At 39.6% G+C, this 19478-nt stretch overlaps 1 protein-coding gene across 2 annotated transcripts in view; it reads right to left on the reverse strand.

Moving 5' to 3' along the window:
- dym (dymeclin) overlaps positions 1-19478 on the reverse strand; it is a 103159-nt gene that overhangs the window by 8927 nt on the left and 74754 nt on the right. For both annotated transcript variants that reach the window (XM_041810924.1, XM_041810925.1), the window contains one exon: positions 14132-14245. In XM_041810924.1, coding sequence (XP_041666858.1) covers positions 14132-14245 — 114 coding nt within the window. The remainder of the gene's footprint in view (positions 1-14131; positions 14246-19478) is intronic.

Here is a 19478-nt window from a genome sequence, read left to right on the forward strand (position 1 = left end):
CAGAACATTTTTATTCGATTAACTGATTCAGATGATATCTCTGAGGTTATAACTCTTCTGATCTGTCTTCAATAATCATTTCAAAAATACTTCAAATTCCTTTTATTTTGATGAAAAACCCCAGGTAAATGGTTTTCATTTCACAACAATACAAAAAATAGAAAAGTAACACATCTGCCAATCCAAGAAAACGCAGACACTAGCCAGTTAGTGATATTTTTGCTTATAAAAATAACTGAATCCCAGCATTACTTTTCAGATCTAGAATTTTAAAAGGGATCCAGCTTGCCTCTTAAGTACCTGCATTAAAAATGCTGGACACCTTCTAGTGAACACAAGCCCACCTAACAGCAGGTAGGCAGCAGTAGAAGATCATCAATAATACAGAGCCACCTCATTATATCCTCCTGTCTACACACGCACATATACACGCACACTCATGCTGCCGGTAATCAGTCTGCGCTGAAAGACAGACGCTGAGGTCCTTTATGCGATGGTCCCCGTCCTATCTATTGAGCCCCGGCTGGCTCTATTCACAGCCGCACTATCGGTATCATAATGACACAGACAGCGGGGCTACGGGGTCACAGGCCATATGCCAGGCTACTGAGGCCAGACCACACACACCAGCTCCATTGTGAAGGCTAGACACAAAGCAGGAGCTGTATTATCTGGGCTGGTATGTGTGTAGGTGAATGTCTCGTAGATGAGCGTACCAGCTCATCAAATGTTTATATGACACTGACGCTGACGCTTACTCAACCCAGGATCACTTTTACCCACTAGCGTGGCGTATAAAGAATATTTTCACTTTGACATGCTATATTTTGCTCGTTGTTGTTCTATAAGCACAAATAAACAAAAACAGAAGGCCAGTGAGCTGACTGATGTCCTGTTGTAATCATCATGATGGATTAAAGCACAGCAGTTATGCTAATAAAGTAATCAGGATAATTAAAGCATTAATCAGAACATACTGTTGTGTCGACATACTTTCAAACATATGTGGTATTTACATTTTTTTATTTATTTAGAAAAATAATCAAATTATTCCCTCGTGTATTTGATATACAGAGCCTATAAAAAGTTTTCACCCCCTTGGATGTTCTACTGCATAAATATTCACCCCCCTCTAAAGCGAGTGACCTGATTCAACAGAGGTCCAGCCAATCGGTGCTAGTAGTCTCACAATAAGTGAAATGGAGGTCACATGAGTGCAGTGAATGTGCCTATAGTGATTGTAGTACAAAGACACCTGTGTGTGAAAGGTTCTGTCACTGGGTGATCAGTATTCCTGGCTACCATTACACCATGAAGACAAAAGAACACTCTAGACTAGTGAGAGAGTCCACCAAGACACCTATGACTACTCCTAAGGAGTTACAAGCTTCAGCAACTGAGATGGGAGAGACTGGCATGAGAAAGCCACTGCTGAGGAAAACTCATGTTATATCTTGACAAGAGTTGTCAAAAGGCATGTTGGAGACTCCACTGTCACGTAGAAAAAAGTTCTTTGATCTGATGAGATCAAAATGGTGCTTTTTTGCAGTCAGACAAGGCGCCATGTTTGGCAGACACTAAACACTGCACATCACCACAAAGACACCATCCCTTATGTGAAGCACGGTGGTGGTGGCAGCATCATGCTGTGGGGATGCTTCTAAGCAGCCGGCCTGAAAAGCTCATAAAGGTAGAGGCTAAAAGGAATGAATGTCACTTTTCTTATATTGCATATTTTTATTCAATTGACATTATTTTGTAGAAATCTGTTTTCACCTTGACATTAAGAGTTTTTTGTATTTTTATTGTCAAAGAAGCCAAATAATATTGGCCATAATTGATTTAAAAAATCAATAAAAGAGTAAAACATTCACTTTTTATAGGCACTGTACATTCAGGGAAATCCTTATCAGATCTCTATATAGAGGCATGTTGTATAAGCAGTAACCATCCTGTGAAGTGTAAAGTTATTGTTTTCATAAGAGCATATCTATAGATATACACATATATGCAACTGAGGGAATACAGTGTTTAACAATATAGGTTTCCATAGTTGCAGCACGTTAATAGACCAATATTTCCATTTATATGCACAATCCAACCACAACTTAATACAAGGAGCTCTCCATCATGACCTCTGTGTGCAGCATTCACACTCTAAAGGAGCAACTGAAACAGATCTGAGCACGACTATTAGCACACAAATAGTCTTTTCCCAGCCACCACTGCGCTTTGTGCTTTTTATAAATACAGGTATGAGTGGCATAACAATAGCAATAACGGCAGAGCAGCATTCCTTTCAAACCCTAAATTATCCGACATTTTCTCTCACAGTCTGCCGTCCTCTTCTCCCAGGCCTGCCTGGTTTATTGGGTCGTAAAAATGTTCTTGTTTGGAGAAGAAGAAACAAGAGTGACATTATCTCAAGTGCTAAGGTCTAAAAACAACCCCATTTAAAAAATATCATACAAGGTTGCTGTGTTGGCCTTATATCCTAAACAACAATGTGCACAATATCCAGCTCTTGATATCAACAATAACAGGACACAACAATTCTGAGAATTAATGAATTATAAAACAGTCATTTAATGAAGCATAATATAAGATCTCATTAAATGAAAAATACAAATCCCACCTCATGTAAAACTCATGTAATAGCCTCGTTCTGTGTAACATAATTTCTAAAACTTTATTTCAACTAATTCATTTACTCTCTACTCTACTCTGGGCTCATGGAAACTCTACAGCCCACCCTGATGATAGCCTAGGCCATGCTTACTTGCCACATCCACCATAAAGGTGTGGACTTTGTTATATTTTAAACCGATTATTTTCCCATGTTCCAAAGACATTCAGAGCACGATTTGGGTTATGTCAAACCTCCTTCCTGCCCAATGGTGCCACAGCTTACTTGCCACATCTACGCCTTACTACAGTCTCAATTTTTGGCCAAAACATGCCTTAAAGTTGTGCACTGTTCTGTATGAACTAACTCCATGTTTGAGCAGCCTTATTCCATCATTAACATTTTTTTCATGCCTTTTTTTTAATTTAGAGCCAATATCCATCAGTTAGATGGCATTACAGCATGTATTAGTGTTGTACTTTGCTAAAATTGTTAACTATTTTGGCTATTAGCACACCCAGGTCATTTTTTTGACCTGCCAAGACAACAAATGTGATACTTTAATACAAAACTCTTTGATTCATTGTACATATTGATCATGAAAGATATTTGAAAAGCGTGTGGTTGAGAACAATCCACATTACTGTTAGGCAATTAGATTAAAGAAAATTTTCATGATAATAAAATCAGAAAACAGGTCACAACTGGCAGGAAGATAACGTAACGGTTGATTTATGAAAGTTTTATCTCTTATCCTCAAAGGTCTGCTTGTCCAAAGACAAGGCAAGCATATGCTGTGGACCCCAGGCCTAAAGGGGCCTCTGAGGCTGACAGACTTCACACCACAGCAGTGGCTCAAAATGTACAAAGTTTGCAATGACAGTAGCAAACCTCCCTAAGGGGGCCCCATCTGCCAGAACTTGTAGAGCTGCTTAGCACCACATGCATTACTTGTGTGGCTAGTATGGTGCCCTTAACGAGGGCTTAACACACATACAACATAAACAATACACAGCTCTCAATAACAAAAATAACCTAAAACAGCAATTCTGAGAGCACTGATGAATAACACACTTCGATATCTGATTAAATGAAGAAAACGAACTCCCTTTAAAATTAAATTGCAAGATTAATCTATTTATTTACAGCAATTATATCTCTTATCATCAGAGGCCCCAGTAAGGACCTCTGAGGCTGTTCCACTGTACACCACAGCAGTGGCCCAAAATGAGCAAAGTTTGCAATGACAGTAGGAAACCTCCCTAAGGGGCCCCCATCTGACAGCACTCGCTCTTGTTGAGCACCACTCCATACTTCTGTGGCTAGTACGGTGGCATTGCAGAGGGCGTAAAACATCAACAATATACGGCCTACATGCAATAGCCCTTGATAACAACATTAACATAACACAGCGATTCTGAGTTGCCTGATAAATAATACATCCTGATATCTGATTAACTGAAGAAAACAAAGAAAAACCTTAAAAATAAAAATTCAGGATTTATGTATGGTTTTATCTTGTTATAAGAGGCGCCAGTAAGGACCTATGAGGTAATCAGACTTTATACCATAGCAACCAAGCAACCCCTCGAGCAGTCAGGAAATAGTAATGACATGAGTCATATGTGTATAGAGCGCTGTATTTTTATTTACTGACTAACATATCATCAGGCAGTACTGATTTGATAACTGTATCAGATCAATCAGGATGACTGTATAATGCCATATTTGTATTTTACCCCACCCCCTAGCAGGCTCTAAAAAAATGAACTCTTTACACAAGCAACATTGGCATGCAAATAGCAATTTTCCAAAGATTATTAAAACTGTCAACAAAAAAATACTCTTATCAGAAGTCTGCTCCTGCAAAAGAGAGAAAATCTTGTCTATAGCATTGACCAGCTTGTTAGCTTAGGTTAGCATAAACACCAGAGACAATGGAAAGCATCCAATATAACTAAATGTAATGGCGACATTATCTACATATCAATAGAGCAAGAGCTCTACACATTATGTCTCTCAGCTTGGAAAAAGCAAGGCCCATAAACCCTTAAAATAAACGGTTATTTCACCTGTTCAACCTGCTGCCATCTGGCAAGCAACAGAGACATCTCTGACTACAGAGCAGCTTCTTTTTCATATATAACTCAGAGCTGTAGAAAGATACATATACCATGGGATTTTTCACTCCTTAAAAAAGCATGAAAGCTGTTGAACTAGCTAAGCAAACCACCTCCAGCTCCAGCCTGCAGAATGGTATTAATCTTCAATAAGTGTATTTCCTAAAATGTCAAAGCTGTTAGTTTGATTTTACATTAGTGAAGCAGGCAGTACATAATCTCACATCCTGTCAAGAGACTATAAAGTACCTAAAATGATTCACCCTGTTCCCATTAAACTAACATTTCACATTGAAAATGAGAGTTCGACATGACAAGTGCCTACTGGAGAAGAATTTATGAACCCAAACGGCAGGAACATACAGTCCCCTATGCACATCACACCATTTCTCTCCAGATACTGAGCACAAAATGGAAAAAAGAAAAACGATCCCTGAACTACAATGGCCAACATTTTTCCTCCCACTTCTATATTGGACAGAACCGCCAAGGGATTTGGTGCTGCGGGAAGTCTTAGATATCACTGCATGCCTCACAGCAAAAATGTGCTCCAGTGCTTTCTGGGAAAAATCAGAGCATCTCTGGACTGCCACATCATATCCCTGCTATTATCTCTGCTCTTTATTCTGTCTATGGAGTGACCTCCTCTCTCTATGTATCTGCTCTGACTCTCTGTTGCCTTCTCTCCCTCCTCCCCTCCTCTTATTTGTTCTCAGTCTGGCAGCTGTCTGGGCCCACTTGGCCCGCGCTCCTATCAGTTAGTTATGGGTCCTGACGGGTCAGGCCCTCGCCCCTGAACACAGACTGACTGGCTGGCTGGCCTCATATCTGCACTCAGGACTCCGTGTTCCCTTCCCTCCTCTGCACGCTGCTACGCGGCCAGACAGGCAGGAATGTGGCTCAGGAGCAAATACGAACTTAATACACACACAAACACTTACAATAAAATACAAGTACACACACCAGCACTGAAAGGTTAGAGTTGATCAGATTTATAGTTCTGATGTAGAAATTCAATATACATCTCACACTGGATTTCTGTGAACAAAGTGCTTGCTTGCAAAAGTTATTCACATGAAATGACCACTTTTTCATATCAGCCATTGTGACACAGAAAATTAACCCTAACACAGTTACGCATCATTTCCTGTCAACTGATAGTGTCATCCTAAAGTCTCTCTTACTGTAGCTTTATATCTCTGCAGTGAGGCTGCTAGGGGTGAATTAGCCTCGAGCTAAGATGGCAACAGTGCATCTTTAACAGCTTTTCTCCCTTATGTTGTCATAAACAACTGGAACCCGAAAAACACACATCAATTTGAATGATTTTCGTTGACAAAATACCAACATAATAGGCTTACAGACACCGATCTATGAATAAACTTTCCATTATTACAATGGTGTATCAGGGCTGAAATGGAAAAAGAAATTAAGAGGATCAGTTAATTTTCAGCAATAAAGACTTTTGAAACTGATTCTCAAGTTTAGAAAGCCATATGGAAAAAAAATAGGAGTTTTTCATTTTAAAAGTTTAAATGTATATGAGCCAAAACCAGTCAGAAAATCCAACCACTGTCATCAGTTTGGCTCCCTATAATTGTCTGACTCTACACTGTAGTAAATGTCAAATTTTATTAGATTATATTGTAAAAATTTAAGACTTCAAACCTGGACATTTCATGTTTCTTTCTCGTATATCTATGACTTTTTAAACTCTTAAATTCTAAGTTTGTTTGCCTTCAAATGTATGACTTTATCACTTCAAAAATTGATAACATTACAAAAATTTAGATTCCCCTTCCGTGCAAAAAAAAAAAAAAAAAAAATAATCAAATTTTCTGCTCAAAAACAATCAATTCTCTCATTAAAAAACGTTAGGTTGGCCCTGATTCGCCTTCTTACATTATGTCTCTGATCATGATTAAAAAAAAAAAAAAAGAAAAAAAAAGTACAACTGATTTTGACTTCAGAGCACACAGGGTCCTGAGCCCCCCCTAAGATCTTTGCCCCACACCCCAAGGGGTGCCCGGACCCGAGCGAATAAATCTCTTGATACTGGTTAACTGAAATGATGACTTGATTCAAGACAACAACTTACAAGGCAGTCGGGATGTGTTGTTTGTGGGTGATCTGGTTCTAAAAGCTGGCTCCCGTTTCAAAGGTAGTATTCTTTTGTCTGTTTGTTTGTAGTTATTTTAGAGATATAAAAATGCAAAGCAGTACCAAATGAAGAGCCATTCGAATGCTGAAAGATCAACTGTATACACTGAGCTGTAATAAAAAATCATCTTTAAAGGGGCTTGAATTCCCATCATGTCCAGCAAGGCTGGACAGATATCATAAAGCCATGCTTTTTGTTTACTAGTGTTACACAACAGGCATTGTCAGCTGACTGGGTGGTTTTAAACGTGTGCACATGTTGCATCTACACTCCCATTCAAATCCAAATGAAAGCATCCCAGACCATTTCCCTCAGCAGTCTGAGCTATCGGATATCAAACCGTTTTCAGTGTGCACTGAGGTATGTCCACATCTAGAAATAAGGCGACCACTTGGGTATTATTTTACTGTTTCAGCAAATGATGTGCTGAAATCTAAGGTCCTTATTTTCCTCAAGAGGAGGGAAAACGAAGTGAGGTTCACATTTATCGCTTGCTGAATGCTCGTAGGCTCTGTGATATGAGGCATACTGTATGTGGTGGCTACTGCAATAGCACCGCATCGTCTTGTGGCTTTATTAATGTAATGTTATGTCTCCTTACATTACTATTGATTACATTAGCTGAGGATCTATACTGCCTGCAGTGAACATCATCAAGATATTGCTGTTAAAAAAGATGTCACCGTTTGTTCAAATACAGCCATTTACTGCTTAGTTCTGTCACCAATATGCCCTTTCTGCAGAACTGCAGTTACTGTGACATCATGTGCACATATGCCATAAAACCAAAAATGCTTCCTCTTAAATAAAATTATTGTAATTCTCACATTTGTATGATAAAGAATATAATATTTGGCAATTGAAAATTATGTTTTATGTGAGAACAGACCTGCCCACAGAATCGGCTGTGCCCCTGAAAAAAAAAAAAGAAAAGAAAAAAAAAGAAACAGCAAAGGGGCCCTTCCCAGCCGAGATTAACTGATGATATCGTTGCATGTGTGGTAGATCAGTAACACTGGTGCTGGCATCCTGGCCAACAGTGACTTCATTTTGGAGCTAAAAAGTGTGTCAAGCTATTATTATTTACTGTTTCTTTTTTTTCTTCTTTTAACCAATTTTATTGTCACTTTTTAACTGATTTTCAACATTTTTTCCTGACCATTTTTGGTTGTTGTTATTCCATTCTTGTCTGTTTTCACCCATTTTGCCACTTGTTGCCTATTTCTGCCCCTTTTAACAAAATTTTTTCAGATTTTTACCACTTTTCACCAATTTTTCCTACTCCTTTTTGCCTTGCTTAGCCAAATTTTGACCCCATCCCATTTTTGCCACTTTTTACAAATTTTTTTGCCACTTTTTAACAGATTTTCAACACCCACCATTTTCCCACCCATATTTGCCTGCTTGGCTCATTTTTGGTGCTATCTCATTGTAGCTACTTTTGCGACCCAGTCAATATTTGCTGCTGTTCTCTGATCTTTTTTCTACTTTTAACCCATTTTTGCCACTCTGTAAACATTTTCACTACTTTTTTCGGCAGATTCTTGACATTTTTTATTTTTTCCCCTCCCTTACAATTAATAAATTAATTGTCCTTAAAGTTATTCTAGTTCCTTCATCTTTATTCTCCAGTATCCTGATGTCTGTGCGCATCATGCTAAGCTGAAGTCTGGCATTACTTTTTCAAATGATTTAGTTCAATTTGCCCATCCATATTTGTTAACATTACCTAAAAAGGTAATTCTGTTCTATAAAAAGGGCTTTTCATTTTGAAAGAGGCTACACTGTACTACAGCATAAACAAATACATAACACTTACTATCTGTTGCTTTGATAAAAGTGGTTATAATTTAGGTTTGATATAAAAAATGGCTATCACTGATTTACTTTACACTGGATTAAGATTTTCCTGACCTCCAGAGGACCCCCATTTGGCTGAGCCCCAAGAAACTCCCCCCTTTATCCCCCCCTAATGTGTTGCCTTGCTTGAGAAAAGTAAAAAGTGTTTTTCTGTAACTCCAGTGCTGTTAGTTCTTATGAAAGTCTAGTTTACCAACTCACTCAAATAAATGTGGGTCAAGCCAAAAACCAGAAACCAAAAACCCAGAAACTTAACCCCAGGTTTCCTTAATCCATTTGACTGGAGATTCTACTCTGGGAATAAATGGGAATAATGTCCTGTCTGAGTGTGGGAAAGTGGTGCTGACCAGCCATCAGACCTCTAAAGACCCAGGTAGTGAGTAACAGCTGGTCAGCCATCCGGCAGCCTCTCCGTCCCTTCCTAAGGAGCCACAAAGTCTGACAGCTATCACTGCTCAATACTGCAGATTTCAGCTGGTCAGGCTAAACAACGCATTCCTCTGACACACACCCACACCCTGAAACAACACACGGTGACACAAACACAAAGAATAAGAGAGACGGTTGAGTGACGAGACACTGGGGTTGTCCCTGGGGTATTTACCACCATCTTTAGCCCTTTCTTTCAGTTGGGACCTGAATTTGCATGTCTCAGCAGTGTGCAGTTTTTTTTAGTAAACAACCTACTTGTCTCTGACCAAAACATGGTCAGTTTAACTAAACAAAATTATTTACCTTACAACTGTCAGCTCCTTCAATTCAACTTCTCTATACACTCGAAGTACAATAACTACTGGGGACAATGGTGGGCCATTATCAAAGCTTTATGATGCCTAAGGCTAAGAGTACATCCAAACTAATAAAGCAACCTTACCAGTGTATAAAGTCTTATAAACCGTGCACGTAGGAAACAGCAGAGGGTGAGCTGCTGTTTGATGGAAGTTTAGAAGGACTTTCTGTCACCCTGAACTTTCTTTGTGATTGATCATTTTACATGTTAACACAGCTGAAAACACAACACAGCTGTTGCCATTAACCTGTGTGACTTTATCACAGCAGCACAGCAGATTGTTGGTAAATATGTAGGTTATTTTACTGTGCAGCGGTTAAATCAATATTTCATGCTTGTGTCTTTGCCTGACATCGGAAAGAGAAAAACTACAACAACTGTACGAAATCTAGGAGAAAAGCAGCAGGTCCAGAGTGGATTCACTTAAATAAGAGAAGTAAATGTGAGCTCACATTATAACTGATTCTGCAGCCACAGAAGTATTCATTTTGAGATTGACATACTCTAACTCAAATTGTGTGTTGTTTATTTGGAGAGGAACTAACATCTCTTCCATGTCCACTCTCTTCCTGCGCACTCCTGACTGATTGAGACACCAATAACCCCTTCCAGGAGCTCTTACTGAGTAATTACCAACTTATTGATGATTCCACACAACATTAATCCAGCCTATGGATTTCTGCATTGGGACCTGAGCGGCAGAATGAGCTCATAAGAAGAGGGGAAGCCATCGGTGGAGGGACAGCTGTTTGTTTGAGTGATTGCACCATCAATCGGTGGGGACTTCTCCCCGAGGAGACATAGCTCGGAATTTCTCTTTGCTTCACGTCACCCAGTGGAGCTGGAGAGCACTCTGATGGTGGAGAGTCACTGTGGGACTTAACAATACTGCTGCTCTGAAACAAAGACTGGCTTGCTTGGCTGCACACTTATGGGCTTACATACACGGCTACAAGAATGAGAAAAAGAGAATGTATTTTTCTCGTGTTTCTATATTTTGGCTTCACTCTTTATGGTCAGACACCATCATATGTTAAAGAACTCCCCTCCATAAAATTCTGATCATAGTATTTAGGCTGCTTTTATCACCTTTGGTTTTCAAAAGTAGAGTGGGATGCAGACCTGCTGTGTACCAGGCCCGTCCCCAGTGGGACCATCTAGGAGACATAAGCTCATTCCACATGTGCACAAAACTCCTGAAAAAATCTAGAATTCTTCAGATGAGCTGAATGTTTGAACGCTCATGGACTTTTTTTTCAGCAGGCGGTGATGATGATGCATTTGTGACCAGTGCAAAACTGGTTGGATCTTCATGCACTCAACAAAGCTGCTTCACACTTTTTCAGTATGTTCTTTTCTACTCCCACGCAGAGTTCCAGGTGTATTTGAGCATTCCACAATTTCCCCAGTCTTTTCTTGCTCTTGTCCCAACTTTTTTGGAACGAGTTGCCAGCATCAAATTTAGACTACATACAAATTTTCAAAAACTACAACAAAGTTTCTCAGTTTGAACATTAAATATCTTGTCTTTGTGCTGCATTTGACTGAATATAGACTGAACAGGAGTTGTGAATGACTGTATTCTGTTTTATTCATATTTTACAAAGTGTCCCAAAATTTTTGGATTGAGGTTTGCAGGATTGCTATTAAGGCAGAAACTGTCATTAAAGCATTAGACTCTTGCTGCATTGCCATCTTGTCGATGCTGTAATTATCACACTCCACCCCAGTATACAGCTGAAACAGGAAGTTGACATATTCTGTATAAAAAAGACACATAACCTTTTTTCTCACTGTCTGACATGAAATCAGACTAAACTTTTTCTGTTTTAGGTCAGTTAGGATTACCAAAATGATTTCTATTTGCTAAATGCTAGAATAATGACACAGATAATTTTGTATTACTTTCTTTAAAGTCAAAAGTTTACATAAATTTCCTTAGCATTTGGTGGCATTGCCTTTCAACTGTGTGACTTGGGTCAGATGTTTTGGGTATCCTTCCACAAGCTTTGCACAAGCGTTTACTGGGATTTTGACCCATTCCTCCTGACAGAACTGGTACAACTGAGTCAGGTCTGTAGGCCGCCTTGCTCACAAACACCTCTTCAGCTTGGCCCACAAATTTCTAAAGGAATGAGATCAGGGCTTTGTGATGGCCACTCCAAAACCGTGACTTTGTTGTCCTAAAGCCACTTTGTAACTTATTTTGGCAGTAGTCTTAGGGCCATTGTGCATTTGGAATACTGATTAGCACTGAAGCTGTAACATCCCAGTTGATGTCTGGAGATGTTGCTTCAATATTTCTACATATTGTTCTTTCCTCATGATGTGATGTATTTTGTGAAGTGCACCTGTCCCTCCTGCAGCAAAACACCCCCACAACATGATTCTGCCACTCCAGTACTTCACAGTTAGGATGGTGTTCTCAGGCTTGCAAGCTTCTCCCTGGTCATGATGGCCAAATGGTTCAATTTCAGTTTCATCGGAACACAGGACATGTCTCCAGAAATTAAGGTCTTTTAAGGTTTTTGTTTTCAAAAATTGTTTAAAGTCGAAGTATAGAAATAGAAATAATTTTGGTAAACATAACTGACCTAACAAAGGTAAAGTTTAGCCTTATTTATTGTCAGAATGTGTGGGAAAAAAGGTTCTATTTCTTTTATTCTACAGTGTATGTAAACTTCTGGATTCAGCTGTACATTGTGATGCTATAGCAGCACCGTAATGAAGTTTTGCTTTTGTATGACTTTGCCCATTACCACCATTTCTTCCTAATTCTGTCGCTCTTACTATCTCCAGTATCAGATCAGATGGGAAGCAACTTCACACAACCATTTCGTCTCCGTGCCTTTTACATTACATTAAGGCACATGCATCTTGCCTTTCACTGGCACTGTCTCAGTGCCATGTGATGTCTGCAGCATCCTTTAAAATCACACTCCGACCCTCATCCTCCTACTGAGCATTTCTCTACTGAAAAGACGTTTAGAAGACGCCCATGGCTATGGCTGAAAAGACATTCAAAGATGGTTCAAAAGTCAAAGTTTTCATGACACATTCATCGAGCATGATTTTCAAAAGGCATCTCATATTCATAGTGGATGAAATGACAAAATATGTAAGCAGTGCATCATAGTCAGTCTTTTTTCCTCTTCTGTGGAGGATGTTTAAACTGCTTTCTTTATGATACTTCATGATGAACTTTATGAGGACATCATAGAGCCCATAAAGTGCTGTTTAAATGTTTTTGTATGAATAAAATGAGCTGAAATTATGTCTTTGCGTAGACGGGATGTCACACGCCACTGCAAAATGACTATGGAGACATCCTGCTGTAATTATCATTTCCATCACGCTTTCAAAGCTAAAATGTTCAAATCATCATAATTATAAAACTTCAATGTGCTTCAGACATGATGTTATAACATTTTGGCAGGCTAAAAATGGTTGGAATTAAGTCTGAGACGTCTCCCGCTGTGACGAAGACGTGTGAATAGAGAGCTAAAGAAACTATCAGGGGAGAGCTGGAGTTAAATTTCCTTGATATTTTCAGGAGTGCATGTTAAAGAGGCTATAGTTCAGCTATCTTTGGACTAGTCTTTAGATATCCAGCTTAACTGCACATGGACTTAACTTGAATGATAATCAGCAAACATACAGGGACTTACATGATGAAACATTCAGCACATGCACACATGAACCAACTACCAGACGCGTGCTACAGGTTCAGCCCCCCCCCGCTGAAGGACACAGCAGGGTTATCCACATGCCTCTGTGTAATTCTACAGCTCTATGGTCGATGGCTACATTAACGCTCCAAGGTGCCGACCGAGAGCGAGACAGGGAGAGAGAACACATGGACTCCTGGCTACGCACCATCCCTCTTCCACGTCTGCAAGCGGGACGAATGCCTTGCAGCCAGCCGCCAAGTATAGAACATGAAACACATGATGAAACATGCAATTAAGAGCTTCTGTGCTGGTGAGGAGTAGAGTGGGGAGACCGCCGGTTACATATTTCCTTGCTGATTAATGGAGGAGCACCGGTAAGGGCGGGGGTTAGCGAACCCGCCAGGAGTGTTGGGAGTGTTGGGTAACGAGGCACGGTGGCAGATTTATGTCCCACCCCCTCCCCGAGATCTTATGTGCCCATGACAAAGTGCCCCCTAGTCCCCCATCCCATCTCCTTGAAATGTCATTACATGTTCGTATGGAGCAGGCTAGCAGAGATGGAATGAAGATGGGCGTTAATGCTAATGAGAACTGGGCTTTAGCCTTTTGTCTTGTGTCCCTGTGGCTCTTTCCATCTTTTCCTCGCTCAGGCCCATATCCCATACTGCTCCGTCTCCCACCTGTCCGGACAAACTAATACCCTTTTCCCCACAAAAAGGAGCACCAATCCACCGTCTTTCACAACAAATTGTTCCCACTACACAGGCACCATCATGTCCAATGTGTACCACTTGTTTTTCCCTTCGACCAGTCTCATGTTTCAGTCTTTCTTGTCTCAATGCTCCCCCAGTCCATCTGTTTTACTACTATGTTTGTGTCAGACACTGTGTGTTTGAGATTTACCTTCAGTCTGTCTTTGGGCAAGGCCTGGGCTCCTTTCATGATGACCTCCTGCACCCTCTCCACTGAAAGGTCACTTCCAGCCTGCTCCAGACGCTGACTGAAGAATCCGATCACCTGGAGGTCACACAAGAGGAAACAACCAATCACAATGAGACTCAAACACTTGTAACAAATATAAATTATCATGACAGTTTAAAGATGACTAGAGAAAACTTCAATTCAACATTTGTTGAAGCATGTCAAATAACTTTCCTTCAGAGTTACATTTCTCATTTCTGTCACATACAATTAAAAGTATACTAGCTAAGATTAGCATAAAGGCTAAGACAGTTAGCTCTGTCCAAAGTAGGGAGTGACCTCCAGTGTGGAAAGATGAAGCCAATTCAGAGGAGCAAAACACTGCAGTATCAAGTGTCAGCTTTTGCTGCCTGAAAAAGCCAAGGAATCTCCCTTTAACACCCATATTAAAAGCCCATTTAGACAGAAAAAGACAACATGTATTCAGCTTGGTGCAACAAAAGAAAGGTTTAAGTCTCAATTGAAAGTTGGGTATCATTTGGGTTTTTCTGATAGTGGTGCTATATTGATACTTTTAAAACGGTACTGGTGCCTGAATCTATACTTGTAAGAGGGAAAAAAATGATAATGGTCATCAAAAATACTTTCATAACTGCAAAGGCATTTGCTATAATAAAATCCACTTTGTACAAATCCATACGACTAATTAATAAAACCTTACCCAACTCTGATAAACTGTACTTTAGACTAACAACTCCACCCTCTACTCTACAATAATATTTTTCATTGACTTATTTTCTAAGAGTCTTTTTAATGTGTTAGTCCTACTAGAACTTGCAAATGTCACTTCAAAATTTTAACTACTCTTTTGTTAATACTATTATGATCTGTTTTATTTTAGTATTTTTAAGTAAATTAAGTCGTAAAGTTAATCATTTACATGAAGTTTTTGTGCACACAAACTTAATCCTCCCCCTGCACAAATCAGGGCCTGGGCCCCCAAACCAAAAAGTCTAGACTCACCCCTGCTCTGAAACTAGAGAACACACCTTATACCTGTGTCAGGTTAGCAATCACAACACAGAAGACTGTTGCTGGGATACAGAGGGCAAACAACAGCAATAGCGGAGAAGGAAACAGAGGTGGGAATCTTTAGGCACTTCACAATTTGATTAAATAACAATTCATTGGGCTATGATTCGATTCTCAATCGATTACTGATGCACTTTTTTTACTACTGTTGTTGTCACTGTGTCCTACATAATAAAAACTTTATATTAGTATTTAGAATAAAAGGGATAAATAAGATGTCCACTATCCTCTAATGGGAGATGTGTGTGAAATGGAAAGTTACAATTGCACTGAACCAAAGGCAGCAGCACCTTTTTATTGTAACATATCTGAAATAACAAACATAATAATGTCCTTTGTCACAGATGAACAACTGGTAATCTAAACCTCGCTGTTACGCTCTGCATGTCAGAGTTCCACCTTTTGGTTCCGACTATTCCACAGTATCAAATATTTAAATAATCGATTTCAGAGTCTTCTGCCTGCAAATCACGATACATCTAAAAATAGATTTTTTCTCCCACCTATAGAAGGAAAGGACTCAACTTTAACCCAGGTAAAAGTGAGACAACTTTTTATCTCTCCTTCATCAATTGGATCCACAGCGATGCTGCTGCATGCGTCTCTCTCTGCCTTCATACCGTTAAAACTAATACTGAGACTGACAAATACCACAAACAAACTTATGAAGGACAAGAGGATGTGCTTAAAGTTCCTGCATTGTCTAACTGTTTAAATCATTGGTTTCCAACCTGGGGCTCGGGACCCCCAGAGAGGGTGCCAAAGATCTTAGGGGGGGTGCGAGGCTTTGTCTGGTCTGAAGCTGCCAAAAAATAGATTAGCAAATATTGACTAAAAGCACAATAAAGCAGTTATTAAGTAGTTAATACAAATATCTTTTGACAAGAAAAGCATGCATAGGCCATTTTTAGGGTTTCATCAGTGAAACAATTAAAACCTATGTTGATTTTTGGTGGCAGTGTGTCACTTTTTCTTCTCTCTTGGGTCCTGGGGGGCTCTGTTATTCTTAGGTAAATGTCGGGGGGGCTCCAGGGAAAAATGGCTGGGAAACAGTGGTTTATATTACATGGTTTTGCCAAGCTTATTGATGATCTCTGCCTCCCCCTGCTATGACTTAAAACAAATAACAATCCATGCAAATCATCAGAGAGAGAGAGAGATTTCTCTTAAACAGAATCAAAATGATCAGCACTAATAATACTATTTTTGCACTATAAGAGCAGTTTGCTGAAGTGCGCTCACGTGAATCAATGAAAACACTAAAGGGTCATTACTCTGCAGCAAATGAATGAAAGACGCTCCCGCTTTGCTAAACTAAAACAAGTGTAGGCCTTTATGAATTATGTTAAATACAAGGCATTTTGTGCCTTTCATGTGGACTGATGTGGGGTTACATTGTAGTGGTGTGGTGCAGCATCAAAATCTTTATTTTGATTCAGTTCAGTAGGTATCAGACGTGTTGGCACCCCTGCCACGTTGGTACAGGATTGTGGTACGCATACCTAGTCTCAATTAAGGTTATATTAAAAAAACCCATCTGTTTTTACCACATTAAGGCAAGGAATTATTCTGAAAGTTGCAGATTTAAGAGTGTGGTTGAACTGATTGACAGATAAATGTGTAGTAGCTGTTTGCCTCAAAAATGAGAAAATTTAACTTTAGGATCTTTCCTATCTTAATCTTGTTGAAATGTCAATATTGGGCTCTGGCCTAAATCTTTCGCCATTACACTCTCTTCCTCTGAAATCGCACTATATCGTGTCATCTTGATCTCACTGAGGCTTCATCTCCGTGTTCTGTCATGAAGCTCTTTGACTCTTCTAATCCCACTCTTTGGAGCCGTCACATTGATATTGCAGCAGCCACACCCTATATGATGACACCGGGTGCAATGTGTAGTTCTAAGTTAGAAGAAAGTGGCATCGTGCTTCATATAGATGTCTTCAGTCTGTAAACAAAAACACTGGTGGATGTTCCACCCTGTTAACAACGTTACATTCTGTCAACTTGATGTGAGGTTAAAAAGCAAATCAAGAATAGCTTGTTTTGATCTGCTTGAATTGAAACTAAATTTTGCTGCTTTTTCATCAACGTATTCATGGGTTGTCGTAGCAACAGTATCTGCACTGAAATGTGCCTTTACAAAACAGGACACAGGATCATATGGCAATTATGTAACAGCAGTAGTTCTGAATTTTGCTAATAAGTGAAGTAAAGTTGATGAAATGGTTTTAAAACTGCATGCTTTCAAAGATTGTGTGGCTGCACAAATTCAACATGCTACATACATGGGCTTGGCCGATATTGCTTCAGGCTACAGACTCACAACATACCGTACATACATAGAGTATTTCAGATTACAAATCCTCCATAGGGTCTGAGCATGTTTCATCCCACTTTAAATGAGCACTACACTCGAGTTCAAATTATCTGATGCCTTCTGGGTTTAAAGCCCAAACAAGAGATCAAGGAAACGGCGTTTCCACTGCTGTGCTGGGCTGGACCCCGCTGAGACGTTTGATATTTGTTAATTAAAACTCAGTAATACTGATTCTTTAAATACCTTGTTTGTCAAACTAACATTAAAAACACCTACAAGGAATGTTTTCTTTCACTTTTGGGGGTTGCTTTAGAGAATTCAAACACGCCACATCCAGTGTGAGCGCTGTGCATGTGTGTATGTGCATCTATCTAATACTAATCTCTTCATTAACTCTGAAGGCCTCCCATATGGGGTTAATTTAGAGGAGCAAAGCAGCCCCTCATCCTGAATCTCATGCTCACACACATGGATTTGCAAGCGCAGGGAAGGCTTCGGAGAATCGCCTCAGGGAGACTGACTTAACTGAGGGATTCTAGATAGCATGCTCTCCTCATACTTATGGATAACAGCAAAGCCCATGGCAATGTATGCAGCAACCCCCCATCCTTCAACCCATACGTACTCATGCACACCAAAGCTTCCCTTCCTCCTCTATATGACTAATACAGGCATGAATGACAGCTTTCTCGCGCTCTCCTCCTTCCTCTCTCGTACAACAAACACTCTCAATGAATATTTGACATGGAGTCTCTTGACACAAGGGGACTGATTAATTCATCAATACTGCTTAAGCTCACAGGGATCTCAGTGTGCCGTACAGTCTGACTGCACACTGTGTTACGCATGCAGTTCACATATGTTTCAGGACTGCTGGGCCTTTTTAAAAAAACTTTCCCTGCAGACGAGAAGGACATTGAGAGAAAATCTGTTCAACCTTGATCCATGGAATATTTACCAGGTTCAACCTTCTGCTTGCAGTTTTCAACAGAGATTTTCCGCCAATATTTCTTACAATATGAGTCTGGTTTCGTGACTTGAATATAGGCCGATAATGAGAGCCCCTAAGAAACTAGTGCCATTAAAACCATGTATATTGAAGTTGGAAAACACGAATTCTCCATAGTTAGCTAGCTTTGACTAATATAAGACACTCAGCTAGCACCACTGGGGCTATAGGCATTGTTTAAAATTTATCCATACAGATATTTCTCATCAATTCCACTGCTTGTTGATACTACTTTCTGTTATTTGGTGCATGAGGTAAAAAGATTTGACCTATTTTGTAAAGGAAAGCTCACTGCGGTTTCATCATTTACTTGTATGACTTCTTATGTACATCCAGTCATTCATACAGGCCATCCTAACCATCCTCAGTCCACCCCGACACCCAAGAAAAATCACCTTTGCCCCAATACCCTAAAAATAGTATGCAGAGAGCTTGGTTTCACCTCTCATTTTCATTATTTTTCTTTATCTACAGTCAATTAAGATATTTATTTGGGTCAAAAAGCTCGTTTAAGACATTAATTTCTACCCCCATTGTCAATTTGGTCAGATACTCACCAGCTTTGTCAGATGATGGTTGTGATTATTTTACGAAAACACATTATCCACTGTTAATTTAATTCTGCTTGTTTTAAAATACCACCTGATCTATATGGAATAATACAGGGTTGCTTCACACTTTTAAAAATCGAATTTAGGACTTTTAGGATCTTTTTAAAACCTTATCTGAGAAAAAATAATCCCACTTTCTGCACGAAGAAAATGAAAGGCATGTGAGATTTCTTACATCGACCCACTGTACCAGGACTGAATTTTCTGATTTAATGTTCTGTTAATGAAAAGTCAAATGGTACAGGAAAAAGAAGTTTCTAGGTCATAAACGCCCAACTTCGATTATTTCTGGGATGT

Source organism: Cheilinus undulatus, linkage group 17 (assembly GCF_018320785.1).
Source record: "Cheilinus undulatus linkage group 17, ASM1832078v1, whole genome shotgun sequence".
Taxonomy (NCBI): domain Eukaryota; kingdom Metazoa; phylum Chordata; class Actinopteri; order Labriformes; family Labridae; genus Cheilinus; species Cheilinus undulatus.